General features: G+C 38.9%; 1 protein-coding gene across 2 annotated transcripts in view; it reads right to left on the minus strand.

Moving 5' to 3' along the window:
* The window catches only part of BRINP1 (BMP/retinoic acid inducible neural specific 1), a 229,445-nt gene that overhangs the window by 152,482 nt on the left and 59,699 nt on the right, over positions 1-17,264 (minus strand). For both annotated transcript variants that reach the window (XM_007528939.2, XM_060200052.1), the window contains exon 2: positions 14,119-14,386. In XM_007528939.2, coding sequence (XP_007529001.1) covers positions 14,119-14,336 — 218 coding nt within the window. In that variant the 5' untranslated portion in view covers positions 14,337-14,386. The remainder of the gene's footprint in view (positions 1-14,118; positions 14,387-17,264) is intronic.

Raw genomic sequence — 17,264 nt, forward strand, 5'->3', positions numbered from 1 at the left:
CTGAATGTGTATTTGGGGCAGTCAATGAAATTACATCAGAGAAACTAACAAGAAACAGGAACAGAGAAAATGATATTTGGCTGTAAGGTTTGAGAATATTTGATTACCATGGCAAATTAAAAATACCATTAAAATGTCACTTTTTCTTCAGATGTGGATGGATGTATTGCTCCTTAAAAGAACAGTAAACTTGTCAGGACATAAATACTTCATTAAGTTATTTGAATCTAATAAACAGAGTTACTGATATTTCTCTGCTTTATGGGAACCATAACAAAATCATTGACTCATTAAGTTCATCTTGGAATGATAAAATATAAGAGCTGCCACATTAAGATAAGTCCAAAATATTTTATATAGAAGATATAGGGTTCCATGACCTGACCACCTACTGAATTTCCTGGCCTGTGGGTTAACATGTCCAGTCCCTATCTGTCACTGACACTAAATTACTTTTAGGTCCTAAAACAAATAGGTCCCTTTGATGGCATACCACAAAGATACACACACACCTCTATCTTCCTTTGTCTAACTCTCACTGTCCAGATCTCTGTTTAAGATAGATCTCTTATGAAAATCTCCTTTAGACTTCAAGACCAATGCCAATCACTCCTCTTTTAACACTATTCCATGTTACACTTCTTTCTCAAACTTCTGATCCTGGTAGCTCCTTGGCTGTTTTTTGTCTGTCTCTCCCCAGGAACCCTAGAGAACTCTTCAAGGATACATATGGATCAGTTATGATTTCATGTCATCTGAGGCTAACAGTCACTGCACATGGTAGGGGCTCCAAAACTTTTTGTTGAATTGAGTGTATGTGTGAGAAATTCCTTCCCTCCAAGTTAGACAATCCCAAACTGTTTCTCAGCACAGAGACTTCATTTCACCTGTATTCACCCCCTGCTTTCTCATGGAAACTACATTCCCCCCATCAATGTGCTATCCAACTCAAGCCAGAGTCACGAAGGGGCTGTCACAAGTGTTCAAGGGTAAAAGCTGACCCTTGTTAACCTTCACTGAACAAGAAACTAGCAATTTGAGAAATATCAAAGTCACCACCACTACCACACCAGCATAGCACATTCTGAAAGGCTGTTGCTGGTGTGAAAGTACTTGGATAAGGATCCATTCCTTAGGGATGAATGTTTCCTGTATATTACATCAAAGACAACCTGGTGGGTACCATGCAGTGAAAACTTGGAGACAAGCTATTACAGACTATTCCCATCACTGGACTAATTAATAAATTAAATGCTTGTAAATCATAGGGCTTGTAATGTTTGCATGAATCAATGCAAGTTGATAGCTTAAAGATGTACATATGTATGTATATAAGTATGTATGTATGTATATATATGTACGTGGTTTTTTTTTTTGTCAGTGCTTAGGTTTCTTAAATCCTAACATGTGTGCCTTGGAGCACTTTTTTTTTTCCTCCTAACAGCTGTCTTCTTAGTCAAAAAAATGTAGCTAATGTTAACCTCCATAGGATATATACTGAATCCAAAGAATTCACATCCCTCTTATTTTTGGAGATTCTTCTGCAAGTTCTTTTTCATAATCCTTGTTGCTGAATTTCTCAGGACTGTTTGACTGTTGTTTCTGATACTTGCTTTCACTGCCAGGCCTCAAACACTTATTCTGTGCTAAATATGATCATATGTTATTTTCTTACACCCTTATGACAATAATAGAATGTACTCTCATTTTACATAAGAATAAATGGAGGCTCAAAAGAAACATTTTAAGTAGGGCTGGGGTGCTATAGCCGCAGTGGTTTACATAACAGATTTTTATGCCCAAGGCACAGAAATAATCACATTCAATCCTTGGCATCACAATAAGCCAGTACTGAGCAGTGCTATAGTGAAAGTAATGATGATGATGGCAAACTACATTTAAGTAACATGCTATAGGATCTTATAGGTGAGAGGTGGCAGTGTTCAAACCAAGTTCTGCCTGAGTCTATAGACATGCATTTTCTCACTAAGCAACAGCTACTGTTTTAAAATTTACAAACATTTAGAGACTTGATTTACAGCTAGAAGTTTCCATGAAGGTGTGTAGGGTAAGTCTGGTATAAATAAAGGATAGGATGCAACACCTCCTCTGCACCAATCTGGGAATCAGTGCTGCTGAAACCCAGCAGTTCTTATGCCCAGACAAAAGGCCTGAGAGTTAACAAAGTGTTTAGAGGCAGAATTTTTTGTTTGTTTTTTTGTGTGTTGTCTATTTCCTAAGAGTTACAAACGTATGCGGCAGCCTACATGAAAGGAGACCTACAAAAGAATTCATCCTGTCATTAAGTGCTGGAGGGAAACTGAGGCAGGTAAGCCTAGATACAGTCCAGAGGAAAGGTGCCTGACTGTGAGGCTGGAGGAAGCTTTGTAGGTGTCATTAAGTAGTGCTTGGGAATAAATAAACTTTATTCCATCTTTACTTCCTTTGTCAAGGTTCCCATTGTTTCCTGCTTGTCCCTTGAATTACTGCCACAGCATTCTCACCCTTCTGCTTTGCTCTCTTTGACTTTTTTTTTTCTTAACTCTCTTTACACATCCCTTATGCTGTAGCCAGAGTGTTATTTCTAAATGTCTATCACCATGTCAGTCTCAAGTTTCAAATGCATCACTGTTGTTCTGTTGCCTACATCAGAAAGAACCCCATGTTTTAATCTGCTAAACCTGAATTCATAGAAAATCCTGCTAATCCAACACAATACATCTGTCCTCTGAGACAAAATAGTATAAACTCAAACTCAGTATTTTTTCAAACTGAAAGGCCCATCCCCTTAATGCAGAGAAAATCAACTTGTTTGATAAGCACCAGACCCCCCGACCCCAAGATAGAAATGGAGAGGCAGGGAGTCGGGCTGTAGCGCAGCGGGTTAAGCGCAGGTGGCGCAAAGCACAAGGACCGGTATAAGGATCCCGGTTCGAACCCCGGCTCCCCACCTGCAGGGGAGTCGCTTCACAGGTGGTGAAGTAGGTCTGCAGGTGTCTATCTTTCTCTCCTCCTCTCTGTCTTCCCCTCCTCTCTCCATTTCTCTCTGTCCTATCCAACAACAACAACTACAACAATAAAAAAAAAACAAGGGCAACAAAAGGGAATAAATAAATAAATAAATAAAAATATATATATATAAAAAAAAGAAATGGAGAGGCAGAGAAAGAAGACACATCACTGAAGACTCCAGTGCAGTGGGGACTGGGCTTGAACCTGGGAAGTAGAAGGGGTAAAGTAAAGCACTAAATACATGAGCTATTTTATTGACTAGCACTGCATGTTTAAAAAAGAAACAAAACTGAAAGGCATAACATATATCACACTGTACCAGACAGTATCAATAAGCATCACAAATAGCAAGTCACAGTTTCTCATTTCAAGCATTTATAATTAGCTACAGCTTTCTGTTTATACAGTGACAATACAAAATTTATTTTTTTCTTTTTCAAAATACTTAATTTTAAAGCATGACTTAGGGTCAGATAATATAAAAGCAAAATAAATTATTAATATTTCTTTGAATACTATCTAGCAATTAACTAACAATTATCTCTGGCAATTAACTCAAGATAGACAGTTGAAATCCAAGTTTAGCCAAATTTCTTCCATTGTTCATTAAAAACTATTATACAGCCTGAAGGCCGATCATCATGACTAAACATACTGAAAATGCATATAAACACAAGGAGAATTATAGTTTCAGCTTTCTTCTGTTTTTTGTCTTTGCAGAAACTCCTCCATCTGCTTGACTTCTTTTGTTCCCCACTGACCTCTCAGAAAACCCTATTTAGACTGAATTCAATATCCCTTATTTTAGGATATCTTCAAGACTTGTCTTTCTTTCCAATCCTTACCCACTTCTAATATCAAATGCTATCTGGGTCACTTTTCAGTAAGTAATTTATCACATGGCATTTTTTGATTATTTGTTTGTTTTTCCCTTTTAGGAGATTTTTCCCATAAAACTGAGTCCTTGAGGGCAGGGATCAATACTTTTCTCTCCCTTTTTTCAGGGAACTGTTGCCAATCATGAAAATAAGCAGACATTTATCAAATAAAATGGCAGGTGCTCTAGATTATGGAAAACCTTCACTATGATTTGATGGGTAGAGTCTGAAGCCCCCAGGGCTTGTCCCCATTTTCTACCATGCTTCCTCCATCATTACAAAAGCCACTATTTTATGTTCGTCTAAAGACACTGTGTCAGACTGTCCATATGAGAAAGATGTGCAAATAGCTCCATTTTGAGACACTGTTCCTGCCGAAAACTGAACAATTGATCTAGGAAGACTGCAGCAAAATATAGTTTCCAGCTCACAGGTATCAGTTCTGTAATGACCTGGGAGCAAAGAGGTGAAGTACTATAAAGGTACTGATTTAATAGCAATAAAGTGATCTCTCTTGGAAATATAAGATAACTTTTAAAAAATCAAGATGGGAGATTATCTTTGAACTAATAACAAGTGGCCCAGGTGATACTTGTTGGGTATCCCTTCCCATCCTATTGAACAACATTGATCAAAGAAATTTAAATTATGTGAGGGACATATGGACATGTTTTTTTTCTATATTATTTAATACAAAACTGTGTCATGAGTTTTCTGACAACTCAATACTTACTTTAAACAAACAATGTCATCAGACATTGCGAGCCAGAGAACTCTTTGCTGCAGAGGGCTCTCTGTTTATTATTTAGAACTACACTCCTGATTCCTGGACACTGCCCAGTAGCTGCCAGTCCCAAAGCCCTACAGGCATTGTGACAACCAGAAAGTGCCCCAGACATTTTTAAATGTCTCTTTCAGAAGCCAAACCACTCCTGATGTGTAGTCATCACCTTCAGTCAGCGCTTTTTACACCCATCAGACATTAATTAAAGTCACATATCTCAGGAAGTACTTAGGCGTGAGCATTTTTCATTCTTTAAAACATTCTGGGGGGAGAAAACCTTGGGCTACATCATCTACCCACTGAACCACTTTACTGACCACTAAGAATTTTATATTTGATTCATTTATTTATTGTGAGGCTTTTGCTGCCCACAAAATTTCACCTTTCCCAAAAGACTTTTTTTTTCCTTTTTAATAGCAGATAAAGAGAGAAAGAGACAAATGGAGCAGAGGGAGGGGACGGGCAGTGGTGCACTGTGTTAAGTGCACATAGTAGGAAGTGCAAGGACCCACCAAGGATACTGGCTCAAGCCGCCAGCTCCCCAGCTGCAGGGAGGTCACTTCACAAGTGGAGAACCAGGTATGCAGGTGTCTATCTTTCTCTCCCCATCTCTATCTTCACCTCCTCTCTCCATTTCTCTCTGTCATAGCCAATAAAAACAAACAAACAAACAAAAATTCATTGCCAGGAATAGTGGATTCATAGTGCAGACACTGAGCCCCAGAGATAACCCTGGAGGCAAAGAGAGAAAAAGACAGAGGTGGGGGGAGATTTTGGAAGGAGAGGGACACCACAGTAACACCTCATTGTTCATGATACTTCCCCTCTAAGGATGCTCTCAATTGGGGGCTCGGACCTGGGTCCTCACATATGACAAAGCATGCACTGTACTGAGTGAACTCTCTAATGATCCATCACTGTTTTAACTTCATTTTATCTTTTTATTATACTTTTTCTTTAGCAGAACACCACTCAACTCTGGCTTAAAATGGAGTAAGGGTACCCATCAAAGTTCCACCAAGCTTCTTTAAGAGAATAGAACAAACACTACAGTCATTTATCTAGAACCAGAAAACACCTAGAATTGCCAAAACCATCTTGAGGAAAAGAAACAGAAATGGAGGCATCACACTCCCAGACCTCAAACTTTATTATAAAGCCATCATCATCAAAACAGCCTGGTACTGGAACAAAAATAGGCACACAGACCAGTGGAACAGAATTGAAAGCCCAGAAGTAAACCCCACACCTATGGACATCTAATCTTTGATAAGGGGGCCAAAAGTATTAAATGGAAGAAGGGGGCTCTCTTTAATAAATGGTGCTGGAAAAACTGGGTGGAAACATGCAGAAGAATGAAACTGAACCACTTTATCCCACCAGAAACAAAAATCAAAAACAAATGGATTAGAGACCTGGATGTTAGACCAGAAACAATTAAATACTTAGAGGAAAACATTGGTAAAACACTTCCCCACCTAAACCTCAAGGGCATCTTTGATGAAACAAACCCAATTGCAAGGAAGACTAAAGCAGAAACAAACCAATGGGACTACATCAAATTGAAAATCTTCTGCACAGCCAAAGAAACTATCACACAAACAGAGACTCCTCACAGAATAGGAGAAGATCTTCACATGCCATACATCAGACAAGAGACTAATCCCCAAAATATACAAAGAGCTCAGCAAACTTAGCACCAAAAAAGCAAATGACCCCATCCAAAAATGGGCAGAGGATATGAACAGAACATTCACTACAGAGGAGATCCAAAAGACTAACAAACATATCAAAAACTGCTCCAGGTCACTGATTGTCAGAGAAATGCAAATTAAGACAACATTGAGATACCACCTCACTCCTGTAAGAATGGCATACATCAAAAAGGACAGCAGCAACAAATGCTGGAGAGGCTGTGGGGACAGAGGAAGCCTTTTGCACTGCTGGTGGGAATGTAAATTGATCCAGCCTCTGTGGAGAGCAGTCTGGAGAACTCTCACAAGGCTAGACATGAACCTTCCATATGATCCAGTAATTCCTCTCCTGGGGATCTACCCCAAGGACTCCATAACACCCAACCAAAAATATGTGTGTACTCCTATGTTCATAGCAGCACAATTCATAATAGCTAAAACCTGGAAGCAACCCAGGTGCCCAACAACAGATGAGTGGCTGAGAAAGCTGTGGTATATATACACAATGGAATACTATGCAGCTACTAAGAACAATGACTTCAACTTCTCTGACCCATCTTGGTCAGAGCTAGAAGGAATTATGTTAAGTGAGCTAAGTCAGAAAGATAAAGATGAGTATGGGATGATCCCACTCATCAACAGAAGTTGAGAAAGAAGATCAGAAAGGGAAACTAAAAGCAGGATCTGACTAAATTGAAAGTAGGGCACCAAAGTAAAAACCCTGTGGTGAGGGGGAGGATGGACATGTGGCTTCCTGGGCCAGCGGGGGGTGGAGTGGGGTGGGTATAGGGGTGGGTGGGTGGGATGGCACACAGTCTTTTGGTGGTGGGAATGGTATTTATGTACACACCTATTAAATTGTAGTCATATAAATCACTATTTAATTAATATGATGGGGGAAAATTGATTGTATGTCTAACAAAGGGACTTTTCAAAGTTAACACAATTATCAAATAATGTGATGTTAACAATAACTATCCATGGTCTTCTTGAACCCTAAGACAGCAGGAACCTCACATTTCCACTATAGAGCCTAAACTTCCCCCAGTCCTGGGACCCTAGGGTAGGGCCCACTTTCCCGTATTCTTCTCCCAATTCTTATCAAATAATACTGCATCCACTGATCGCAACATATTCAACACAATGAGTGCCACCCCAGCATGCTTCACTTCAGACTGTGTCCAGAGACTTCAGGTGTGAAATGACAACCCTTTAGCTTCATCACTCGGGTGAGACCTCTCCTTTCATAGTATTCTCTAACTCCATCCCAGGTGGTTCACTTCCTAACAAAGTCCCAAAACCTAGATATATACCAGGTTCCAGGAGATAGAGCATCCACAAGTATCCATAAACCAGGGCAAATATATACCTGAAAGCAGTAGTACACTAGAATTTGCAGTGAGTACCCCCCAACACTTTATCTCCAGTATTCCATCTTTTGGGTCCACGATTCTTCAACAATTTGTTTGGCTTTGTATGTTAACTCTCTTTTCAGGCCCCAGGTTCCAGATGCCATCAGGATGCCGGCCAGGCTTCCCTGGATTAAAGACCCCACCAATGCGTCCTGGAGCTCCGCTTCCCCAGAGACCCACCCTACTAGGGAAAGAGAGAGGCAGACTGAGAATATGGATTGCCCAGTCAACGCCCATGTTCAGCGGGGAAGCAATTACAGAAGCCAGACCTTCCACCTTCTGCAACCCACAACGACCCTGGGTCCATGCTCCCAAAGGGATAGAGAATGGGAAAGCTAGTGGGGAGGGGACGGATATAGAGATTGGGTGGCGGGAATTGTGTGGAGTTGTACCCCCCCATCCTATGATTTTGTTACTGTCTCCTTTCTTAAATAAAAAAAAAATGGAGTAAGGGATTTCACCCGGCACTTGCGGGCCTCAGACTTGATGGTCTGTTTCTATAACCATTATGTTATCTCTCCTGCCCACTGGGTGTTTTTAGGAGAGCTCTGTTGGTGATTTCAACATGCAGGCACCTCTTTCCATTCTAAATCAGTTTGGCCTTCTTCCTCATTATAACCCTTACCTCTGTTGAAGTCTGTATTCTTTTTTTTTTTAATTTATTTTTTATTTAAGAAAGGATAAATTAACAAAACCATAGGGTAGAAGGGGTACAACTCTACACAATTCCCATCACCCAATCTCCATATCCCATCCCCTCCCCTGATAGTTTTCCCATTCTCTATCCCTCTGGAAGCATGGACCCAGGGTCGTGGGTTGCAGAAGGTAGAAGGTCTGGCTTCTGTAATTGAAGTCTGTATTCTATGTTACACAGAAGAATGCCACCTTTAGGTATAAAAAAATAACCTTACAAAAGGAGCTGTTGTAGCTATGGAGGCATCTGTTAAGCGTGCTTTGACACAGTCTGCTATCTAAGAAAGCAAAACACAAACAGCCAAAGTCAGATAGAGTAAGCATATCCTATGCCTGCTGACCAGATAATCTATTACCTGTACAGAGAATATATATATGTTATTAAATAGTTTATCTGAGATCTTGAAAAGTTATGTGGTCAAGAAGTCTTGTAATTTTGTTTTGGTTTCTCATGCAACTGTATTTTAATATATATTCCATGCAGGGCATTTTAACAGGAGTATTTAACATCAAAATTATTATTGATATTATTAGTACAATGGGAGTTTGTATTCCAGAAAATAATTTCTAGCATCAAACTAAAGTTCTATGTATATACTTTACACAATATCAATTTAGATGACTTTATCTTCTTTCTTTTAATGTGGCAATATAAGTGAACCCAGTATTTCACACATGATCTCTATCACTAAGCCACCTACTTGGCTCAATTTTTAATTTTATAAGACTAAAAAAAGAGATGAGCACTGGCATACCTACCTTCCACAGAGTTCCAGGGCATTTTAGGTTCAAGACAGGTCCTCTGCCACCGAGTCACCTCTCAAGCTAGAATAATTTCCACCACACTATAGTGCTAGACTCTTTGTACCAGACACAAAAATTTTATTGAGAGGCCCACAGCTGGTGGTTTCATACTGAATCACAAGCATCACAAGTGGAAAAATGTTAGAATTCCTCTCACTACATATACCAGTAAGCACATTGAAGGCAAGAACCTATCTAAGCTATAGATAATTAACAATATGAAGCATAGCATCTGGCAGACCTAAGTTCCAAATACCTGTGATGTTTACATAAGAGCTCATCTCATTCATCTAAATACAGAAATTATTTAGTGAACCAATTTACCAAAACACTTACTAAAGGTATTTTTGTGAAGTCATGAAACATCCATCAGGAAAGTGGATGAGAACTAAGATTTATGCAAGTCTGACAAAAGCCAATCAGCTAACCAAATAAAGTTTGCCAGTGTTAGGCTTAAAATCAACTTTTAAGTACAACTGAGTGCTTAAATCAAGATGTACTATGAGCCACAAACCACATTCTCCACAACCTTCAAAGAAAACCAGGCAATTTGAAACCACCTCTTATGGAATAGTGGCCATTCATGCCTGCCCTCTTCCCTGATTCTCCAAACTTAAAAACTTCAAAGAGCACCACAATCTGCTTACTAAATCCACCTCTAAAATAACTGTCAAACGTGCATCAATGATGAAATAAGTAAGAATCAGACAGAATGAACCAAACAAAAACATACATCGAGAAAACAAAGGAGAGTGGGGACTTAGGAAATATCTTGGATCAAACTAAGTTCAAATTATCATGAGGGAAAAAATATTCTACATATGCAATTAACATTCTGATGTCAAGGAGAAAATTTGTACTTAGTATTTTTACCACATATACAAAATTCCAAGCTCCACATACTAGACGTTTAAGTGATTTCTTGCCTCTACCCCCAAAAATCACTTAATATTTATCTCCATTTTACAAGTGAGGAAACTGAGTTATAGATAAATTCCAACTTAGTGGTCCAGGAGGTGGTGCAGCAGATAAGTTTCAACTTGCCAGTAGTCAAAGAAAATCTTCTGGCACTCAATTAATAAGTCAGATAACTAAAAACCAGAGATTCAATGATAAAATTAATTAAAGGCTCATGTTGGGAGATTATAGAAATCTGCTTTGAATTCTAAGCTGTTTCACTGTCCAGATGTGGGATGTGGACAATTTGATTCATCTCTCGGTTTTCTTTTTTCTTTTTGCCTCCAGAGTTATCTCTGGGGCTCAGTGCCTGCACTACAAATCCACTGCTCCTGGTGGCCATTTTTTTCCATGTTTTATAGGATAGATAGAGAGAAATTGAGAGAGGTGGGGGAGATACATAGGGAGAAAGAAAGACACAAACCTGCAGACCTGCTTCACCATTTGTGAAGCGAACCCTCTGAAGGTGGGGAACTGAGCCCAAATGGGGGATCTTGTCCTGGCCCTTGCACCTAATACTATGTACACTTAATCCAGTGCACCACTGCCCAGCCCCAGTACCATGGTTTTCTAATTTGCAGTATGAAAATAACAGCAATTTACTCACAGAATGATTGCTCATTTCTGCTCTGGTCTGAACCTGGCCTGGGACACATGTCTCTGGGTACCTATTTGCATTGGTGCCAAGTGCAGATGATGGTAGGTAGGTGTTTCATCTAATCTCTGCACACATTAGGAGGCAAATCAATGGTTAAAATATTAATAATCTCCCAGATCAGCACATTTTTCTCTGAAGCATGTAATATATATGCATATATGTTTGTGTGTATGCACACATGGGCATATGTGTGTGTTTAATTAATAACAGTTTCAACTATGAAAGCAGAGACTATCTCTGTTTGTTTTACACATAATTATACTGTCTGCCCCAAACACAGTGCTGGGCCTGTAGCTGGCACTTAATAATTATTTAAGGATTAAATAAAGGAAGGAAGGACTAGCTAGATGACCAGGGGCTTGACTTCTGGGTTGAACTCCATCATTTAATTAACCACATGTCCTTAGTTAAATCATACACTTAATTTTAGAGCCAAAAAGGGTCTTGGAAATCAGCTTTTTGGATGATTGTTTTAGCAATGGAATCAGAAGGGAAGCAAACAGAAGTCCTGAACACAGAAACCGAGGCAAGTCTTCTCTTACATAGGAAATCTGTGGTGCCAGGGATCCTGCCTGATCACCATTTACCCCTTTCTCTCTCCCCCCACATTATAGTGGCTTCTAAAACTAATTTATCTTCAAGATCACAAAGAATTTATAAACCCTGATGGATGTCAATTCAATTATTTCATAGACTAGAACAATGTGCAACAGGGGAAGGAGCATACCTAAATCACCACACTAAAACATAGAATTGGAATTAACATTCATATGTCTTGAACCCTTCCTTCCCCCACTTTACTAGCTAGCTACCTTTCACATCTCAGTACATCTTGAAAATTACTGGAAAAATGCTTATGAAATGCCTGTAAGTAAAAATGCTTGAAAGAGCCCTTTCAGGGCACTGGGCAAATCTATGCTGGGATAGCACAGCATGGAATAGTATGAACTCTTATCATTGTAACTCTTAAGTGTCCTCAGGAAACCCAAAGCCATCTATCATTTGACAAAATCAAAACAAAATGTGATATTTGGAACTTAACTGTCTGTCTCCACCTAAATAGAACATGTCAAGCCGTTTGTTTTTTTTTCAGTATCAGGAATTTCAGATATTCCTACACCCACATTTGGTGTCTACATAGTCAAAAATATCAATTTCTGTATTCTGTTAGAAGTTTTATTTTAAGAATCTAAATTTGAAATTAAGTAGGCAACTATAATTCTTGGATGGTTTCACTATAGCTCACCCATGGCATAGATCTGTTTTAAATCAACAACTATGTTTTTGAAATGTTGATATTTTATTATAAAATAATATCCCAAAGTTCTTGTCCTTATGCTCTTTCTCTTGCACATCTAATTATCTACTGTTTTACAACATCCTGGAAAGTTCATCTATGAAATTTAAATAAATAGAAGCATCGCAATATGGAGTCACTAACAGGCCAACTTTAAAACAAAAATCAAATGTTCTACTTAAGAGTAATATTCGTTTCTAATCATGGGTATTTCAGTAGAGACTTCACAAATCACTCATGTTCAGTAATGCCATGATACATATGAAGGAGACATGTCTGTGTTTCCTGTCAAAAACATAAGAGACTAAAAACTTAAATCAATACATTCCTGACTTAAGATCAGTGTTCTTCTTCCTGAATGCTTCCTCATTCTCTTATTCTACTTTGGCCCAGACATGGTGGGGTTTATCTTCTTCTTTCATGAACTTATGATAATAACAATACCTTCAGAGAGTTTTTATTTTTTTTATTTTTGCAGTCTTCAATTTATTTAAGTCCACAAAAATTTTACGGGATTCTAATAAAAGGCAGAACAACAACAACAACAACAAAAAATCACTTTGTAGGTTTAGAAAAGAATTGTATATTACATGCAAGTCAGGTCTTCAAAGAGTTTCCAGGTAAATGAGAAAATAAACTCTTAATTTCAAGTGGTGCAATGCTATGCAGGTCTGAATATCAAGAGCTGTGGAAATACCAGCGAGAAAGCAATGACATATAGTAAAGAGAATGTAAGACAGTTCCAAAGAAGAGGAATGTGTCTCAAGTCCTTTTTGAGTAGATTTTGATGAAGGCAATCAACAGTTCAGACCTGCTCAATTAAAGGTGATTCACTGTGTACCTGTTTGTTCCCAAATGTGTATGGGGCAGAAAGACAGCTCACTAAGTTGAGGCAGGGATTTAACTTTCGGCATGTTTGGCCTATATTCAAGCCCCAGTACTATATGGAATGGGCTATGATATCAGAGGAAGTTCAGGTGCTATGGCACTTTATCCCTTTTCTCTTTCTCATTCTCTGCCATTCTACTTGAATGGGGAAAAGTGGCTTAGTTGCTAGACTGGGTAGATCAAGCCTTGTGCTTGACTCAGTTTTAAGACCTGCAAGATATTGTGGTAATAGAGGAAAATCCGGTGCTGTGAGCTCGCTCTCTCTCTCTCTCTCTCTCTCTCTCTCTCCCTCTCTCTTTCTCTCTCTCTCTCTCTCTCTCTCTCTTCACTTTCAGTCTCTTAACATGAATAAAGTATTCCACAACAGTGAAGTTGTGCATATGCAGCCCTAGTTCTATGAAATCAAGGCAGCGGGGTGGAGAGGGTAGGGAGCTTGGGGCTCAGGAGAGATGAAATTATGTGTGAATTGGCATTTGATCAGCAAAATAAATAAATATAGGTGTGAATTTGGTAGAATATTGGGTACAATAATGAAAGCAATGCTATCTTCAACAGATAAATTTGCCTTAAAATTCTAGGACTATGGAAGCAAACAAACTAGGGTTTGGATTCTAGTCCTACATACCACATATTGGTTATGCAAATTTAGATGAATTATTTCACCTAGTTGAGAATCGGCTAATTCATATGTAAAGTGGAGAGAACAGATAAACCTAACTTTTTATAGTTATGAAGTGAGAGAGAACATACAATGCATTCGGCAGTATACCTAGAACATAATGAGTGTGTAATAAATATTAGCTGGTAGACCTTCTTTGTGTTTTTGCTGATCCCTTGTGTAAAGATAAGATAGAAAAACAAGACAGAGAGAAAAACGAAAATGAAAGGAAGATAAACAGAAACAGCCTGATGAAAAATGAGTATGATCACTTGATCCAGCTGTTTCTTCATCAAGAATGAGCCATGGCAACCCTTGACCCCAAAAAAGCATTAGAAGAATGAAAAGCAAGGAAGACAGGGCTAGCTTAGCCCAAATCTTACCTGTATATTTTATATCTGGTTGTAAATCCCTGACGGTGTCTTTCCACAAAGGACAGGTAGCTCCTGGAGTGGTGGAATGGCCCCCTGTCTGAAATAAGCCAATCAAATTCCTTGGAGACATGTTGGTCTGTCCCAGCTGGTTCCTGGTGGGAGGGCTGCACTGAGATATGGCCCCATATAAACAGGAAGTAGAGGAGCTCAACAAACCTCCAGTTCATGCTTTTCTGCCGGCCTTTTTCCTCTCATTCTTGCTCCATTATGTGGAGTCCTGTAAATAGAGGAAGGGAGAAAGAGACAGAGGAAAAAGACAGAGAGAGAGAGAAGTAACAACGGTGGGAGAAGGAGAAAGTAATAAGAGAGAAAGGGGAAAAATATTAACTCAGTTTCATCATAACATCTTCAAGTAAAACATGATAAGATTCATATAAATCAAACATAATTTTAGGTAAACACATGACAGCTATGGAGATCTGGGTTCACATTCCTACATTTTGCTATTTCTGTACAAACTGATTGAACTCTTAGGAATGCAGTTTCCTTGTCTTTAAATTAAAAGTTAGGCTTAAGTACCACTGTGTTGGCTCTGAATACTTCATAGGTAATCAAGGTCTGTGCATTGAAAAAATGGAATGCAGTGAATGAATGTAGAGTTAAAGTTTCATATGGACAGAAATGGACAAGCATGCACAGCTCAAGTGTTTTTTCTATTATCTTTATAAATGGTCTGGCTCTCATTATAATGCATAATAGTGAGAACTATGTATCTGAACTAGTTATTTTTCAGATAAAAAGTTAGTGAAGGTCATCAGAGTCCACTTCTACTATACTCAGCCTGACGTCTCCTTCATTCAAAAATATATAAATAAATAAATGTAAGGAAATAATTCACAGGTTGATGACTGTGCTCGAAGATCCTCTGGCACTGGAACCAGATGGTGGTGCACCTGGTTAAGTGTGCACGTTACAATGTACACGGACCCAGGTTCAAGCCTTTGGATTCCACCTGCATGGGGAAAGTTTCATGAGTGGTAAAACAGGGCTGTAGGTGTCTCTCTGTCTCTCCCTCCTCACTATCTCCCCTACCTCAATTTCTCTCTGTCTATATCCATAAATAAATAAATAAATAAGATTTTCCGGCATCCAGAAGAAGAGAAACTAAAGACTAAGAGGTAGGAAGGGTCTTGCCTGCTTTTGGGGGGTTGGCAGCATATTACAGTGCAGTAATGCTGCAGAAAGGATTAAGAATTGGAAGTCACCTAAGTGAAGGTTTCCTGATATGGAGGAGACATGAAAAGTCACAAGGTCATGCTTCTAGGAAATTTGCAAACTGTGTGTACATCATCTTATCAGCATCCAACTTAACTAAGCAGGGCTACTTGTGTCTACTTCACTATTCTAGAAAAGCTTCTTTTACCTTCTATTGAAAAGCAGCTTTAATTACAGTTTCCATCAGTTACACATAGTATTGTTTTAGGCAAGTTATTTAACTTCTGAGTCTCAGTTTTTCATGTGTAAAATTTGGTTAGCAACAGCATCTACATCCAGAAGTAATGTGAAAATGAAATGGCACAGTTTTTGTAAGGTATTCAGACCCCTGTCTGACATTTCATAAGTACTTGATGAAATGACAATGTCACCACTACTTCAGTAACTACTTGAGGTCATAACCTCAAAAGGCATTTCCTTATTACTATTTCACTTAAAAAGTGGAATTATCCCACCTCTGGGTGCTCCCTTTAGAGAACTATGTGATAGTACTCATTGTTTTCTTCTTTTTAAGAGACATATTTATTTAGTTTGTGAAAGATAGATGATAGATAGACAGATAGGTAGATGATAGATATATAGGAAGAAAAGAGGGTAGGGGAGGGGAAGGGAGGGAAGAGGAAGAGAAGAATACAGTTCTGCTTTAGGGATCGCCTTTGTGAAGGTTCTGCACTCTGCCTGCTCAGCTAAGTCCAAAATGAAGTATTGTCTTTTTTTTTTTTTTTTGTACTTGTTGGTGTCTGTATAGATCTTGTTCATTAGGTTGAGCTTTTAAAAGACTGTCTCTACAGGACTAATTACATGACTGCCTTCACATACTCTGAAGACACAATCTTAAACTTGTGTGTCTCAGATTCTTAGGTCAGATTTTTATTTTAAAATTTGGCTAAAATACACAAATTCTATGAAGAGTAAAACCATGTATAACCATGGAGAAATATGAAGTCTTATTTGTCTACTTATCCAGCAGGAAATGGGAAGAAAGCAGTGCAAAGAAAGATGAAATCAGAGAGAGAAAGAGAGAGATGTGAATTTCCTACCCAATTGGCTATTTCCCCTGTTGCCCGATTGCACCATTTTATTCTCTGCAGATACAAAAATCTGTTTGGCATTGTAAGCCCTAGCTGTCAGGGGCAAAGGCAAGAGGCAAGTGAGCAGAGGATTGGGCTGGCAGGAGCTGTGGCCTGGAGTTTTGTTCATATGTTGAGTGCAGAACAGTAACTTCTACAGCTGCCAAAATTGTCTGCTGGAGCCCACCTGAGTGGCAAGCAGGGGGTGGAGGTGATTGTTCAGAGAACAGGATGGGGAGCTACAACACACTGAAACCACAGCATGTTACCCATCTAGACATTCTACAGGTTGTGAGGGAGTCCAAGATGGGATCCTGGGAGAGAGTTCTCAGCTGTTACAGTTTTTGTAAGGAAACAAAGTCAGAATATTGCAGCTTTTAAAAGTGAAACAGACTATGCATGAACAGTGGTGGATGTGTGTTTGTGAGTGTGTAAAAATAAGACTTCACTCCTAGAAGTAGCTTGATTCTGAAGGGTTTAATCTGCTCTTTCTCTAGTGGCAACCATTTTGACATGCTTCCCCTAACCCCCAGCAAGTCCCATAGGATGTTTTATTTTCTGTTTGTTTGTTGGCTTTTTTTTTTTTTTTTAACAAAAGTACTGCTCAGCTTTGGTGTATGGTGGTATGGGGGAACTGAACCTGGGACTTTGCTTCAACTACGGGATGTTTGTTAAAAAGACATATATTTTTTTTTTCACAAGAGAAAGAGAAACCAGAGCAACTAAGAGCCTTAAACATGTAAATTCTGTGTTCTACCCAGCAACAAAGAACATACTTTCAATGTTACATTTATGGGGGGTGTCAATGAC

Source organism: Erinaceus europaeus, chromosome 10 (genome assembly GCF_950295315.1).
Source record: "Erinaceus europaeus chromosome 10, mEriEur2.1, whole genome shotgun sequence".
NCBI lineage: Eukaryota > Metazoa > Chordata > Mammalia > Eulipotyphla > Erinaceidae > Erinaceus > Erinaceus europaeus.